Genomic DNA, 15,881 nt, shown 5'->3' on the forward strand with positions numbered 1-15,881 from the left:
TAGTCCTGTGCTCAGACCACTAGGTCTCCCCGTCCTCTCAATTCAAGCTCAGGAAAATATTCCCTCCCGTCTGCAGCGCATCACACAATTGACTAGGAGCATTCTAGAGAGTATTCGTTTCTCAGCTGCATCAGGTATTCATGTTCCCCCCTCTGCAGGAGAGTACATTTGGATGACTAGTCCTCACATGGAATTGATGGGCTTGGAGAGTCGAAGTCCTGCCTATGTTTAGGATGCAGTTATAACTGCCAGTGCCAGCTGTCCCAGTCTTTCAGGCCTTACTCAAGCAAAGCTCCCGCCGCCTGCTGATTAGCTTGAGTGCACATTTCAAATGCCACAGGAAATTTACCTCCGTAAGGGCTTCACTACTGGACCCAACGTGTCTGAAACAAAATAATGCCACAGGCAACCAAACCAGGCTTGGATGCCTTCCAAAATAACCTGCAGGAGATCAGGTTGGACACAGCAGTAAAACGCCATGACACTTTTTTGATAGAAGACAGTCTTTTCCCATCTGTACAGTGGAAAAAGCCTGCTGCAGTGAGCTAGTTACTGTTCCCATCTCCCCTAATCCCAAACGGTCATGTTTCTGAATCTATCAGCTTCTTTTGCCATTTTAGAATCGTGGCTGGGTAAATGGTTTAAAGCAGTGGGGAGAAGAGAGAAAAGGTGGCTTTTTACACTAAAAATAGCAGAGAATAATAAACCCCCCTTCATCTCCACTTATGTTTCCCCTGCATTCCAATTCTCCAGCCCTTCCACTCCGTTTGGTGTCCTTTCCCCACCCTCAGCCTTGTGCCTGCTAATCCTGTTCTGCCCCCAGCACACACTCCTTGACTCTCTCCTCCTTTCAAACCTTTCCCCTTCATGCAATCTTCCTTTCCAACAATAATCCTCCAGGATTCTGAATCGTGCCCTGCATCTTCCTCTTTGTTTGTCTTATCTTATTAAGATTGTAAGCTCTCCAGAGTTGGGAGTGCGTCTTATCTATGTTGGGGAAGCATAGGGAATGTTTATAGTGCCATGGAAGATAAGCTCTATTTTAGAGTGTAAGGCTGGGATTTGCAGTGGAACTCAAAGGAGTTAGGTGCTCAGTTTTCACTGAATTCCAGTGGTTTTGGTCTCCTAACTCCAACAGGCTCTTCAGAATATCGCAACCTGGCTTTATTTGGATAAGGACGATGCTTGAGATCTGCAAAGCTCACTAGGATTTAGCTACACAAGTTCCATTCTTTTGGGGATTTCAGTCGGACACATTGCTGGTTTGTGGTGATGCCGTGCACTGTTAAACAGCGATCATGTTATTGCTCACAAGCGGCTGTATGCCAATCGTGGATGAACTGATCCTCAAAGATCCCTTTACAGGAGTTGTGTGGGTAAATCACCAAGTCAGCTTTGAAAATCTCAACCTACAACTGTGTTTTGTGCAGCACTGCGCACATCACATCCCTCTAAAGCGGGTGTCTAGCTTCCTCATCAAGGAGAATTTTTATGAGTTTGTCTTAAATTGATTTGCAGAAAAAACATTTTCCAATTATGTAAATGGACACAGCCCACTAACATGTAGTATTAATTAAACACAATGTACATATCAGCTTAATATTGCATACATTCTCTGTTGCGGGGACTGTATCCTGCCCCGGCAGGAACATGACAATATCTGATGCATCTCTTCTGTCTCTAACTACATTCCTACATAAAAGAAACTGAAAATAATTGCTGCAATGAAACAATGAAACAAAGTAATTGCTGCAATGTGGGAATTTTGAGATGATTTTGTACCTGCCTCCAGAAAAGGCTAAAACAAGTCTAACGTAAAGTAGAAAAGAGAGTCTGAAAATGGATTGTTCTTCTCTTTGCTACAAGAGAGTCCACAGTTTGTATACTGAACTCATTTAGGAAAATATAAAGATGCATGCTAATCAGGCAGTGTTCTTTTTGTGTCTTGCATCACCTGATCAGTAGTGTAAAAGCAATAGCTTCCTCCGAGTAAGTGTCTGTACTAATCACGTTTAAATGACACATAAATCATTATGGTTACTCATCTGGAGTTTCTGCACTCCATCAAAGGTGTTAAGAGCTGCAGGGATTTTTTTTTTTTTTTTTTTTAAATAAAATGTTTAATTTTTCATTGCAAATATTTCAGGGAGGGAAAGACGGAGCCTTTCAGGTGGCCTTATCCTTTATTGAAAACATGAGCTAACAGGTGAATTATTTACCCTCATGAGTCCCTTTGAAATTGCCTCAGTGTGCTATCTAGTTAAATACCTACACTGTTATTTAAGCCAGCTGCATCTGGGCAATTCCTTACTCCTGTTCGTGGCTGCATTGGGGATACGTACAACAGCTGCATCCTGCTGCCTGATCCGCATTGTCATACATCTTGTAAAAACCTGACTGTGCATGTATCATGCAAGATTCAAAGAGGAACTGGCTGATTATATGGATAACAAGAATATCCAGCGTTATAATAGTTAATGCTAAAAAAGCATGGGAAGGGATGTAAGACCTCATGCTTTGGGGCTTACACCGGGAATTAGAAGGAGACCTTCATGAGCAGCAGATTATCCCACAACTGCTTATTGTGGGGTCCTTTCACACCTTCCTCTGAAGCATCTGGCACTGGCCACTGCTGGAGATGAGTTCTGGGCTAGATGGACCACAGGTCTGATCCAATTTGGCAATTCCTCTGGTCCTATGTCTAGGAGGAGACAGAGTAGATGGTTCTTCCCACGGGAGGGTCAATCTTTAGATGTATAATAGATCAGCACGAACCATATGAAAAAGACGTCCAGTGAATGCAAAGTGGTCATGAGGGTCTATGTATTGACTGGTGTAAGGCCATGTATTGGCAGGAGCCTGTACCCAACATTCCTAGTAATGTGGGAAATGGCCCTTTTTCGTTTGTTATGAAGAGGGTAGATTCTCCCTAATTAAGGAGCACCAACGTAATGCATTTCTTCCATGGCGCTCTACGTGCTTCATAGGGGTGGGCAAATATTTATTTTCCAGGGGTTATCTGCTTTACAGACAGGCGAAGGATGTGATTTTCAGAAGTGCTGAGCACGCAACAAAAAGTGAAGTCCAGGGAGCTGCAGATGCTCGCATGTCAGAAAATCAGGCTTGAACTGACTTCCCCCACGGTCCCACAGGACGGCAGTGGCAGAGCTAAGAGTGAAATCCCCACCACTAAATTTACACTCAGGTGCTGTATGTACTCAGCTATGCAGTCACAACACTGTACTTGTATACACCGCTGAAAGAATCTCAGACTTCACGTACATTAATTAAGCCGCACCACACCTTTATGACTTAGGTAGGGATATTTTAGGAGGATCAGTCCACCCACAAATAACCTGCAGCCATCCCCAGAGAGCAACGCAACAGTTGTTTAACAGTGCACCATGACACCGCAAAACAGGAAGTGACATCTTATTCATTCAAGTGCAACAACAGGAGAAATTTCAGGTGAACAATGTACTGACCCAAGTCTGAATGTGACCAAGGCCCAAAACTAATACGCCTGTTCCTTCAAAAAGGATTGAGAGAATTTTAATTACTATAGGTAGTTAAGACTCTGTAGTCATCCCTCTCTCTCTGATCACTTTTTCTTGTTGGGCGGGGAAGGATTGGGGGGTTATATTTTATATAATGAATATATGAATATATTTTATGTATATATGAAAACACCAAAAGTAATTAGGTTACATTATGGACTAAATGATGTCCAGATTGTTCTCTTGTGTCATTCCTAAATTTACTGAAAACCTTGCAGCTAGTATATTTCCAAGGCTGTTATGTATGTGAAAGACCCAGTATTTGAGAACAATCTCATCTGAAAGGAGAAGATTCATTGTATTGCTCTTATCATGAGATTTTTCTGATTCGTCTTTACAGTGTGTGTGGGGGGGGAAGCTTTATCTACTGGATTTAACATGCTAAAAAAAGTAATTCACAAAGTAGGCCAGGAGCTGCCGTGGTGACACAAGGAGCATAAAGACACTGCGAGGGAGTGACAGGTTTCATCTTTTACATTCTCTCTTCTGAAAAGGAAGTGTGGCGGAAACTGCAGTGCAGCTTTTCAAAAGGGGTCACAGCAGGTTGCTCTATTTACAGCTTGTGCTGCCTGGATGAGGAAATTTTTCCTAAGCAAATACCCAAGCACAAGCCATAAACCTTGAACTGTCTTTTAGCCTGGCAATTAGAGATAGGACAGATCCATCTCTCCCTTCTCCCTCAGCAGAAGAGGACTCCAGACCACAGAATTACACCTCTTGGCCCCCATATTTATTCATTAGTCAGGGCTGTGACCTCCAGCCTTTGTAACCTGACCCTACCTGTGATGAATGGGTTTAATCTCAGGCGTGACACTGGGGCTTTCAATTCCTGCAGGTTAATCAATTTCACTTGGCAGGGCACATTTGGGAGTCCCGATGACTGATCGGTGGGATCCTTGGTAGAGAAGAACATGGATTCCTGAAAGAGCAGCGCTCTGTGCCCAGCCTATAATGGGTGCATGGAAGTGGGGACTGGCCAGGCAAGGAAACTATTCTAGCTGAAGATCCATAATGCCATGTACAGACTGCCTGTTTCCACCACCCAGGAAGCACGTATACAGCTGGCAGCTGGAGATCCTAATCCCAAGGAGCTCAGCCTTCTTCTTATCACTGCTATGTGTTCAGCCACTCCCAAGCCCTGCTCCTCCCATCCCCACCTCAAATGCACCTGTTCCAATGGGACCTGCCAGAGGATCTATGCTGCTGAGCAAATCAGGAACAGGCTGACAACACAGACAGCATGCCCACCGCAGATGGCGAGTGGGAGGAGGGAAGAGGCGTTGTGGCTTGGTGGTGGCTCAGATCAGAACTCAAAGGTTACTAATACTTATTAAAAATACAGTAGTATTCCTCAGTAATGGTCCAAAACATTGCAGTAAGCAACACCGTCCTGGAGCGTGACTGTAGGACAGTAGCGTATTTTTAACACGGGAATAACTGTTAATGGGCATATTGAAAACCCAGCTGACAGAAAAGCAGAGAATTTGTTTCGCCAGCCATGATTTATAGTAACTGTTCCATCTGTATTCTATCTGAGCCACTCAGCAATTGCACACGACAGAGCACTAGCTAAATATCAGTAATACACAACCAGATGCGAGTCAGACAGAATGGAAAGGGGAAGGATGCTGAAGGGGAGACAGAAGTAAAAATAGGTTGGAGGTCTGTGTTTGTTGCTTTGATAAATGGAATGACTAAGGGGAAGGAAACTGGGTGGTTCTGGACGTGAGCAGAATACGGGAAGGCTCTGCTCAGGGTGGAGAGAACCATCTAGATACAAGCAATTTATATTTATTGCCGTCCCTTAGGATTTATATTTATTGCCGTCCCTTAGGATTTGGTTTGCATATATCAAGTCACCTCAGCCAATGGATTTTGCATGCTGCAGGGCTGTGCTGTAAAAGGATCGGGTAAAATATGCCACTGCACACTGGCACCGAGACGAGGTCAGCTAACAGCATGGGCATTTTCAATACAAGCTGAGAAGCACCCTCCTTTTTTGGACCAAATAAGGGCTCTTCCGGAACCATAACACTAGCCAGACACTGCAGAGAATTCACCAGCCACCAAGGGGTCTGGACTGGGCTGGTGCTTCAGAGTTGCCATTGCCTGAAAGCTGTTTCTCCCACACTCTAATCCTCTAATGCAGGTGCTAGTTATTCACGTGCACAGCTGAGGATGAAGGATCATACTGAACTAAGTGCAGAAAAGGTTGCTCAGCACTACTGGCTGCTCCCACAACAGAGATGGGGTCCACAAGCAAAGATTCACACTGCTGCCAACCCCCCTGAAGAATGAGATTTCTTTAAACTCATAACATGGCAATGTTACATGTTATTATTAAATCCAGTTATCACCCTGGACTGTCCGGCAACGAAAGCCAGCCTGAGTTCCTATTGCTGTATTAGAAGCATCCGTTCACCTCACTGCATCCCCCCGACGATTACCACGTTGATTCACGGCTAGGCACCATCTGCTTTACGACTCTAACAGAGTCTGGAGACAGGGTAACATACCGCTAAAAGCGACAGTGCGGGGTGGACAAAATCACGCCCCCAAAGCCAGGTTAAAGTCTCTGACTGTGCAAGGCTGTAATTCAATTACAAGGGACATGACAGGGTCCTGTCCAGGCTACCCCTTGCATATTGGTTAGAAGACAACTTGTAAACAGGTCCCTTCCCACAATTATTGGTGACTCATGAAAAAAGATCTGAGGGCGAAGAAGCAGAGACCTTTGCTTAATGTGACAACTTGGCTCTCTGCCACCCTGTCTTCTCTCTCCACCCATCAGCTGGCTCTTTCATTCACTTGCTGCGTCTTGACGTAACCCAGATTGTGAGCTTTTGGGGGCCTTTTGACTGCGTGTCCGTACAGCGCCTAGCCAAAAGGCCCATGATCCCCAGGGACTAATAAAAAGGAATGGCAGAACCACAGAGATCCAGCTAGCCTTGTGCACAACCCAGACCCCGTTATCAACTGACTTGTGAGCCAGAAAGTGCTTCTAGCTATTCACATGTATTCACAAAGCGAGGTACTCCCAGCACTTCACTCTGCTCTTAGATTTCTCATATGTGATAATGTTGGGACACGGGGCTTTTTAAAATTAGAACAGGGTTTTTCCTCCCTACCCTCAGCCTGGCTTGCAGGCAGACACACGTTTGGCCCTGCTAAGGCTCTGGACCTCTCTGCATTGAGGAGATTTGAACTGGTGCAACAATAGCAGTGTTATTACACCGGCACGAGCCCCTAATGCAGACGTGCTGCGCGGGAGCCGGCACTGGGGCAGCGGCATCCTGAACCCTCTCGAGGTCGGCTGCATTCGGGCAACGTAGCTACATCAGTGTAGCTGCCCCACTGCAAGTTTCCTTAATGCAGATGGGGCCCCTCTCAGAGCGAATAACGTCACCTCCTTCTTAACAAGCAACAAAGGCTGCTTCTTAATGCAAAGGCCGCTCTCAGGCAAAGAGCGGCCCCGGCACTGCCAGTATTCCCCACGCGAACATAATACACAGACACTCACAGGTTTGTGCAAGGATTACGAGAAAAAGACTAACCCCAAAACCGTGTGTCATGTGGAAGCGTCTTCTGAGTTACTGTAGTTGCCAACAGTGATCTGAATCGGTTTCCTTACTGAAAAACACGTAGCTTTTTTTTTATCAGCTGTAATTAGGAACCAGGAAAGACCATCTTTCACGTAACAACTCAGGACGTAATATATGTATTATCTCCCCTCCGCCCCACGCACACAGACACAATGTTTTTAATTTTCTCAATTGTTCCTTTTGACCCTTTCACATACCGAGTAGTGCGAAGGTGGCCCAATTGTGTAACCACGAGCTAAACGTTCACCACTGAGATCTACAATGTGGCTCACATTCATCCTCTGCTTTAATATGGAGAGGTGGCCCTGGGAGAGTACAGTTCCCAGAATGCAATGCTCCACCTTAATCCAAATGGACAGGATTCTAGTGCCCCCTGGACACACCCACGCAATAAAAGATCAAAAGGAGGCTGCAGTCTAAAATCAGATGCTAGCTCCAGGGTGTTGCAGCCCATGGTTGAGAACCCCTGGAAGCAGAAATTTATAAAGGATTCAAAACCAGCATAACTAATTCCCAGTGCCTCTTGCGGCATCATGTGCTCTGCTGCATCCTTTACCTGGAAGGGCTTGGTGAAACACTCCAAACCTAACTGTGGTATGAGATAACATGCTCCCCTCCCTCCCCCATTCCTGGTTGCCTGGCTACTCACTGTTGTTCAGCTTTGGTGCGGTCATTTAGAAAGAAGAGGGCTGTGGCCAGGAAAAACATCCCTCCGAGGACGACGACAAACGGGCAGAGCATGAGTGCGTAGCCCAGGCTGAGGAACTCCCAGAGCGGGGACTCCTTTGTGCTTTGTCGTATCAGGTCTGAGATCTACGAGAGAGGGGCAAAAAAACCCAACAACAACATTACTCACAACTCCAGGCACGGCATGATGCAGAAAGTGATTTATCATCGTTATAGGCAAGGGAACATATTTCCTTAAACAACTACCTACTGAACATGTGGGCTTGGAAGTTCTGTTTGTTAAGTATCTTGTGTCCTCTGTGTGCTTTAAGACACCTCCTCTGTACACACCATTATTCTCTGTTCTGGAGTCCTCAGGACATTTGCAGAGAGAGGTGTGTTAAGAGCTCTCTTTTCTTTATCTCTCTTGGCCTGCCTCCTTATTATTCCCACGATCCTTCCCCACCCCGCTTTGGCATCTGAATGAGTGAACAGCTAACCTATGTGTAACCAAGGCTGTTAGTGAGTCTGCAATGCAACATGGGGAAGTATGACCCTGCAGTGATTCCTGGTTATACCTACCCATTATCTGTCCTCCAGCAGCAGATACATCAAATTCCATGCAACTTAACTCTATATGTGTGTGTCAGGGGGTGGGGCTTTCAGACAATGTCAAAGCTATGGTCCTCTCAGCTTTTCATGGACATTGTGCACTCTTCTGAGAATAGGGACCCCTGTCCTCTCCCGTTTGTTATTTTGTGTGCCCATTATTTGTCTTGCAGTAGTGCCTAGGGAGACACGGAAAAAGGATGCACTGTGCTAGGTGCTGCACAAACGTTGAACAAAGAGCCTTGCCCCAAACAGCTTCTAGGCTAAGCAGCTGGCTTATTCTACCCAAGTGGTGGCATGACTTCAGTGTAGGAGAGAGAGAGCCTGAAGCACTGGCCCTGGTGCAAGATCTCAGGCCTGAACGAGAGGCCGCAAACCAAAGTCAGGCCATGTATTAAAGCAGATAAGCCGCCGGTACATGAACTTGGCAAAGTTGTTGCTAGTTGACTAGGTACTAGATAGGTACGTAAATGTATTCCAGCTAGTACAGATACATCCCAATCTAGTACAAGGTAGGTTGGTTTGACAAAATAATGAATAGGGATGTTTTGTCCGAGATATCGGGAACAAGGGAAGGTAAACAGCTGTCATGAAACATGTAAAGTGGTATGTAAGACATTTATCCCAGTTGTTTGTCCCAGTCTATAAACGTTGGGGTATCTCGCCTTAACCCTTTGTGTGGCCTAGGGGACAGCAGACATTTCTGCTGCTGACTGAAACATTCCTTGCCACTGGGCACTCATTTGTTAGTGTACCTGTAACCATGGAGCCAGGGCACGAGGACTATGCCTTGAGGGCAATAAACCTGGCTGGGCACCTTTGTCACCGAACCATGCCTAGGGTCTTTTTTTCTGAGTAACATAGATGTCTGCTGAATTAGCAGGCTGCCTTATCAGCTGTTAGTAGTGAGAACACTGGAGCTCCAAGGACAGAAGCACTGAGCAGCGTTACTGAGGCAACGACATTCTAGCCTTCAACACTTAACATTCAGCAATGAAACGGCATAATTATATGACAATGTGCATGCATCTGGGGTGACAGAAATACACCGTAGAGTGACATTATTTATTCCAATCTTCTGGTAAGTTTAGTTGCTAAAATGTAGTTTTAGGTAAATTATTTCTATAGGCAAAACATCAATCATCTCTTAGCATTAGCTGGTCAATGATCTAGTAAACAAATCAGCTTCCAATATGACAAGAGCTGTAACAATGATAATCCGCTGGAAATGGGTATTCAAATCTCAGTGCCCATTCAATCTGTGGCTTGTTTTTTTTTTGTTGTTGTTGATAACTGCATTAGTGCCAAATACAGCAAGGTTTCTGTACTGCAGACTCCTGCTGAAGCCTGCACTGAGACCCACCAGACTCTTTCCAAACTATCTGAACGTATACAAATCTTTAAAAAACCAACATTTCACTTCTAGGAATGGACAAAGGCTGTGCAAGGAGAATTCCCTCCTCCCTCTTCTCCCAAAAAACTAGCTTCACCTCATGAAGCAAGTTCCTCTGTGACAAGAGCAGCTGGCTTAAAGCACAAACCAACAGCAATAAGTGACATTTAAGTTTGAAATTTAAAGACATCGACTAATTTGAGTGGGAGAAAATCCTGTACCAGAGGGAATCCCCAGCTCGCAGCCCTGAAGCTGAAAGTACTGAGGCAGCAGGTAAGAGCCATTATAAGAGGTACCTCTGCAGCTGAGAGAATTGAAAACAAAAGGTCATAGAAATATGGGACATATCGGGACTTCATTGAAACTGTAGCACAAAGCACTCTAAAGGTCTTGTGGTTAGACACCCTCTATATGAATGGAGCAGCAGCACTGGTCTCAATGTCTTACTATTCCTACCAGCATTCAGATTGGGGTCTACTATGGAGAAGCACATGTCAAGAAATATACAGAGGGGCATGTGGCCAGATGCTGACAACGAAACCTGTCTCAGCTTAGAACAGCAAGAGGAACATCTTTAAGGAGGGAGCTAAGTAGACGGGGAATGTTTCAGTAACTATAGTATCCAAGCCATCCCAGAAGTGGAAAGGGATTTCTCCCTAGGAGTGGAAATCTGCCCCCTGGCCACAGGTGAAAAAACTGCACTCACGAAGAGGATTTAAATTCAAAATCTAAGGATATGTCTACAGTACAGTGGCACAAATGCAGCAGTCCAGCTGTGCCACTGTAGCACCATCGTGCAGATGCTTGCTACACCGACAGGAGGAGTTCATCAATTGATGCAGTTAATCCACCTCTCCAAGAGGCAGTAGCTAGGTTAATAGAAGAATTATTCCATCGACCTAGCGATGTCTAGGGGGGGTTAGGTCAACCTAACTACATCGTACAAGGTGCAAAATTTTTCACAGCTCTGAGCAATGTCACTAGGTCAGCCTAAGTTTTAAATGTAGCCCAGGCCTAAGCCTCTTTAGCCAAACTCCTGTCCCCCATTCCTTGCCCTAGAAAGGAGGAGATTTAAGTGTCTGGAATGTAGCAGAGGGAGGTTTTGCTGTCCTCTACAGGAAAGCTTTGTTTCAGCTGATCAATGCTTAATTTGCAGATAGGAAATCAGAAGAGTTGTCATATGGGAGGTTATTGTAAAGACTGGTTTTAGACTGAAAAGCAAATACACTGGCTGTGCAGCATTTTTAAAAACATAACTACAAGACAAGAATGTGAAGAGCATAAATGCGCAGGAAATTAGCAGACCACACAGTGCAGCCTGTCTGCAGACATGCCAAACGTGTGTAAAAAAATGCAGAAATTGGGCTTGTTTTTTACTTAATTGGTTTGTGAGTTGCTTATTGGCTAGTTTTGGCTTGTAGCTTGTTGCTTCTTTTTTTTGGTTCGGCTCCCGGCAAGCAGGGGCAAGGGCGGGAGAGAGTCAGGGGTGCACAGCGGGCTCACCACAGTTCCAGGTTGCACGACAGGGGTATCTAGTTATATAGGGTGTTGGGGTTCTTAGGAATTGGCTTGTTTTGGCCTTGTTTTGAAATGGGACTAGCTTGATTTCTGGTTTATTGTGAAAGTCAGGGTGCATATTTACCACATGGAAGTTGGCAACTGTGCCTGTGTGTGGCCAGGAGACAGGGACCTCAATTTGTAGCTATTATTCCCTGGCATGCCCAACTGTCATCAAAGCAGCATCTCAATGTGTAATAGCAACAATTCTTGCTTTGCACTTCAGAAGCACCTTTCACCTAAAAATCTCAAAGCCCTTTTCCACGGTGGCTGGTATTATTCTCCACAGGGTCAGGTGGCTTGTCCAAGTCACATGACAAATCAGCAGCGCCGAGAGGATTAGAACCTGGACTTCACCTCCCATGTGCATTTGCTAACCACTAGACATTGCCAGATGACATGACATTCCAGGCTACATGGAGCTTGTTACACTGAAATAGTCTTTAACACAAATACCAAGGGGGCCTCCCCACACCTGTTCCTCTCTTACTGACCCACCACCACGTCAACACCTGCCTTTCACCACTCTTGGTGCGAGAACTAAGCCAACCCCATGCATTCTGCGGCTATGCATTGTTCAATCCAGTACCATTTGGATACCAGGGAGTAGCTGAACTGCCTGCAGAACTTCTGCAGAAAAAAAGCAGAATTCCTGCACAAGTGGCATGATGCTGGGAATAAAGGGTTTGAGCCTCAGTGGGGCTGAACACCCACAGCTCCCTAGCAGCCAGTGGTCGATGCAGAGTATTCATCCTATCTCTGGAGCAAGCAATGCCAAATCCGTGAAACCAGTCAAATGACTAATGTGAAGGATCTAACTCCTTACAGGCTGTTACAGCTCAGACCGTTTGATTTTATGGGCAGAAAAAAAGGGGGCAACCCAAATGGGACCAGTGGGCAAGCAGTGTCCCCAAAGCTTATGTAGACAGCAAGGCCCCTGAGTGCAGCTGGGCCAGAGAATTCCTGAACTTGATATTATTGCACCAAAAAGTTGACCGTGTATAAAACAGATCCCAGCACGAATCCTGTTAGATGGATCCATTGGGGCCAGCCCTGCTTTAATCCTTATACCCTCGTTCATCTGTCTGCACAGACTCAGGGGGAAGGCTCCTAGCAGTAGAAAGCCCATTGTGGGGGAGGTGGCAACTTCCCCTCTGCCATGGGGGCAGGTAGGGGGACGCAGCACAGCCCAAAATGTGGGCAGGGCTGGCTGGAAAAGAAGCACACTCAAGAGATCCCCTGGCGCAAGTGTAGTCACCATCCCAGAGTGGAATCCCTGAAAGAGGGCAAGATGGGGCAACATCCCCCCACGGAAACACAGGGTCTCCGGCGTGTGCAGAGAGCTCTGATGTACACCTCTCTGGACCACCAGGGGAGAATCTATCCCTGTGGCCAAGGGAGAGTTACATCTCAAGCCACAATACAGTGATTCCCCCAAGCAGACAGGTATCAAATAAACACCACCGTTTTGCAAGGGCAAAGTGAACTTTACTGCACATTTTATGTTATAATTATCTCTACCCAGTGCTTTCCCGTCACCTCTTTTACCAGCTGCAGAGTGGCCCTTAGGAATACATGATGGGATGGCAAGACCAAAGAAAATCAAAAAAATTCCTTCTGATCTGATCTTTAAGAACAAAGCACCCCATTACCGATCAGTACAAGCTAATGGCAAATACATCAGCCCTCAATAAGAAATGGCATACAGGAAGTAGCATCCGATCCATCATTATAAGCAGAAATCACTAGAAACTCAATTCCACTCTGCTAGCAAGAAAACCCACAACATGCACTGTCCTTCCAACACTCCCTGGAAGGTATCCTAGTGCAGTGGAGGTTTCAAAGCTTCTGCAGACTGTGGGGCACATCCTAACAGAGAAATTGTCTGGCAAACGTCTCCCCTCCACTCATAAACTTACGACCTCTCTCTTGTCGTGACAGCAATGGCTCACACAGAGAAGTCGTATTGGGAAGGCACGCCACGCATTTTTAGCTGTTTGAGCATGGTAAGTGTTCAGTCCTTTTTGGATTCAAGTTCATCTCACGCTGTACTTCTGCTCTTCATTTCACCTTCTCCCCTCCCATCAGTTCCGGTGCTTTCAGATGGAAACAAGGATGCCAGCAGCACCAGGTGAGCAGCCAGCTCTCTGCAGATCACTAGCAAGTGCTCTGGAGAGCACAATTTGGAAACTACTGCATTACTCCTCTCAGGTCTGGGCTACTCCTAAAATGTAGGTCAACCTAGCAACATCACTCACGAGTGTTGAAAATTCACACCCCGGAGAAACATAGTCAAGCTGACCTAAGTCTCTTGTTTGTTAATGGCTGTCTTCACTGCAAAATAAAGGTGTGTTTGTACATCAAGACAGCAATCCTGGGGGAGACAAAGCACCGTAGTTTTTACTTTCATGTAGCTAGTAAAGGCAAACCTCAGGTGTAAAGTGTTAATTCTGAGATAAGAACTGGCTGTGCTTTGGCTCTACTAGGATTTTACATCAAGGGTGGGTCTAGTTGAGAAGTTATTCTGGAATAATTCCTGATTAACCCCATATGTGGGAATGTTCCTATTCTGGAATAAAGCTGTTTTATTCCCAATTAGTTTTATGCAGTGGCTTAAGCTAAATTTGAAAGAGGGCACTTTTAGGGCTTTTCTACACTGGGAAATTAATTCAGATTAAGATAGGGTATGAATTTAAAGATTAATATGGGGGGGTGAATGTAATTCCAGAATAATCCTCTTTCACAGTGGATTAAATTTATTTGGAATTAGACACTTTTGTTCCGGAATGAGAACGTCCACAGAGGGAGTTAAATCAGAAACAGCTATTCTGGAATAACAAGCACTTATCCAAGAATCAGGGCATTCACACATGGAGTTAATCTGCTTTAAATTCATAGATTCATAGATATTAAGGTCAGAAGGGGCCATTATGATCATCTTGTCTCACCTCCTGCACAATTCAGGCCACAGAATCTCACCCACCCACTCCTGTAACAAACCTCTCACCTATGTCTGGAGCTACTGAAGTCCTCAAATCATGGTTTAAAGACTTCTAGGTGCAGAGAATCCTCCAGCAAGTGACCTGTGCCCTATGCTACAGAGGAAGGTGAGAAAACCCCAGGCCTCTTCCAATCTGCCCTGGAGGAAAATTCCTTCCCGACCCCAAATATGGCCATCAGCTGAACCCTGAGCACGTGGGCAAGATTCACCAGCCAGATACCCAGGAAAGAATTCTCTGTAGTAACTCAGATCCCACCCCATCTAACATCCCATCACAGGCCATTGGGCCTATTTACCATGAATAGTTAAAAGATCAGTTAATTGCCAAAATCATGTTATCCCATCATACCATCTCCTCAAACTTACCGAGTTTAATCTTGAAGCCAGATCGGTCTTTTGCCCCGACTGCTTCCCTTGGAAGGCTGTTCTAGAACTTCACTCCTCCCGATGGCCAGTTTATATCCATTTGTTCTTGTATCCACATTGGTACTGAGCTTAAATAATTCCTCTCCCTCCCTGGTATTTATCCGTCTGATATATTTATAGAGAGCAAACATATCTCCCCTCAGCCTTCTTTTGGTTAGGCTAAACAAGCCAAGCTCCTTGAATCTCCTTTCCCAGGAAAGTCTCCTACCCAGGAAAGAATTTTCTGTAGTATCTGGCTGATGAATCTTGCCGCATATGCTCAGGGTTTAGCTGATCGCCATATTTGGGGTCGGGAAGGAATTTTCCTCCAGGGCAGATTGGAAGAGGCCCTGGAGGTTTTTCGCCTTCCTCTGTAGCATGGAGCACGGGTCACTTGCTGGAGGATTCTCTGTTCCTTGAAGTCTTTAAACTACGATTTGAGGACTTCAATAGCACAGATATAGGTGTGAGGTTTTTTGCAGGAGTGGTGGGTGAAATTCTGTGGCCTGCGTTGTGCAGGAGGTCAGATTAGATGATCATAATGGTCCCTTCTGACCTAAATATCTATGAATCTAAGACAGGTTTTCCATTCCTCAGATCATCTTAGTAGCCCCTCTCTGTACCTGTTCCAGTTTGAATTCATCCTTCTTAAACATGGGAGACCAGAACTGCACACAGTATTCCAGATGAGGTCTCACCAGTGCCTTGTATAACGGTACTAACACCTCCTTATCTCTACTGGAAATACCTCGCCTGATGCATCCCAAGACCGCATTAGCTTTTTTCACGGCCATATCACATTGACAGCTCATAGTCATCCTGTGGTCAATCAATACTCCAAGGTCCTTCTCCTCCTCTGTTACTTCTAATTGATGCGTCCCCAGCTTATAACTAAAATTCTTGTTATTAATCCCTAAATGCATAACCTTACACTTCTCACTATTAAATTTCATCCTATTACTATTACTCCAGTTTACAAGGTCATCCAGATCCTCCTGTATGATATTCCGGTCCTTCTCTAAATTGGCAATACCTCCCAGCTTTGTATCACCCGCAAACTTTATTAGCACACTCCCACTTTTTGTGCCAAG

General features: G+C 45.3%; 1 protein-coding gene across 1 annotated transcript in view; it reads right to left on the bottom strand.

Moving 5' to 3' along the window:
* Positions 1-7,804: 7,804 nt before the first annotated feature.
* The window catches only part of SPNS2 (SPNS lysolipid transporter 2, sphingosine-1-phosphate), a 153,841-nt gene continuing 145,764 nt past the window's right edge, over positions 7,805-15,881 (bottom strand). Inside the window, exon 11 of the mRNA XM_077836481.1 lies at positions 7,805-7,972. Within this exon, the coding sequence (XP_077692607.1) occupies positions 7,805-7,972 (168 nt within the window). The remainder of the gene's footprint in view (positions 7,973-15,881) is intronic.

Source organism: Eretmochelys imbricata, chromosome 17 (assembly GCF_965152235.1).
Source record: "Eretmochelys imbricata isolate rEreImb1 chromosome 17, rEreImb1.hap1, whole genome shotgun sequence".
Lineage (NCBI taxonomy): Eukaryota > Metazoa > Chordata > Testudines > Cheloniidae > Eretmochelys > Eretmochelys imbricata.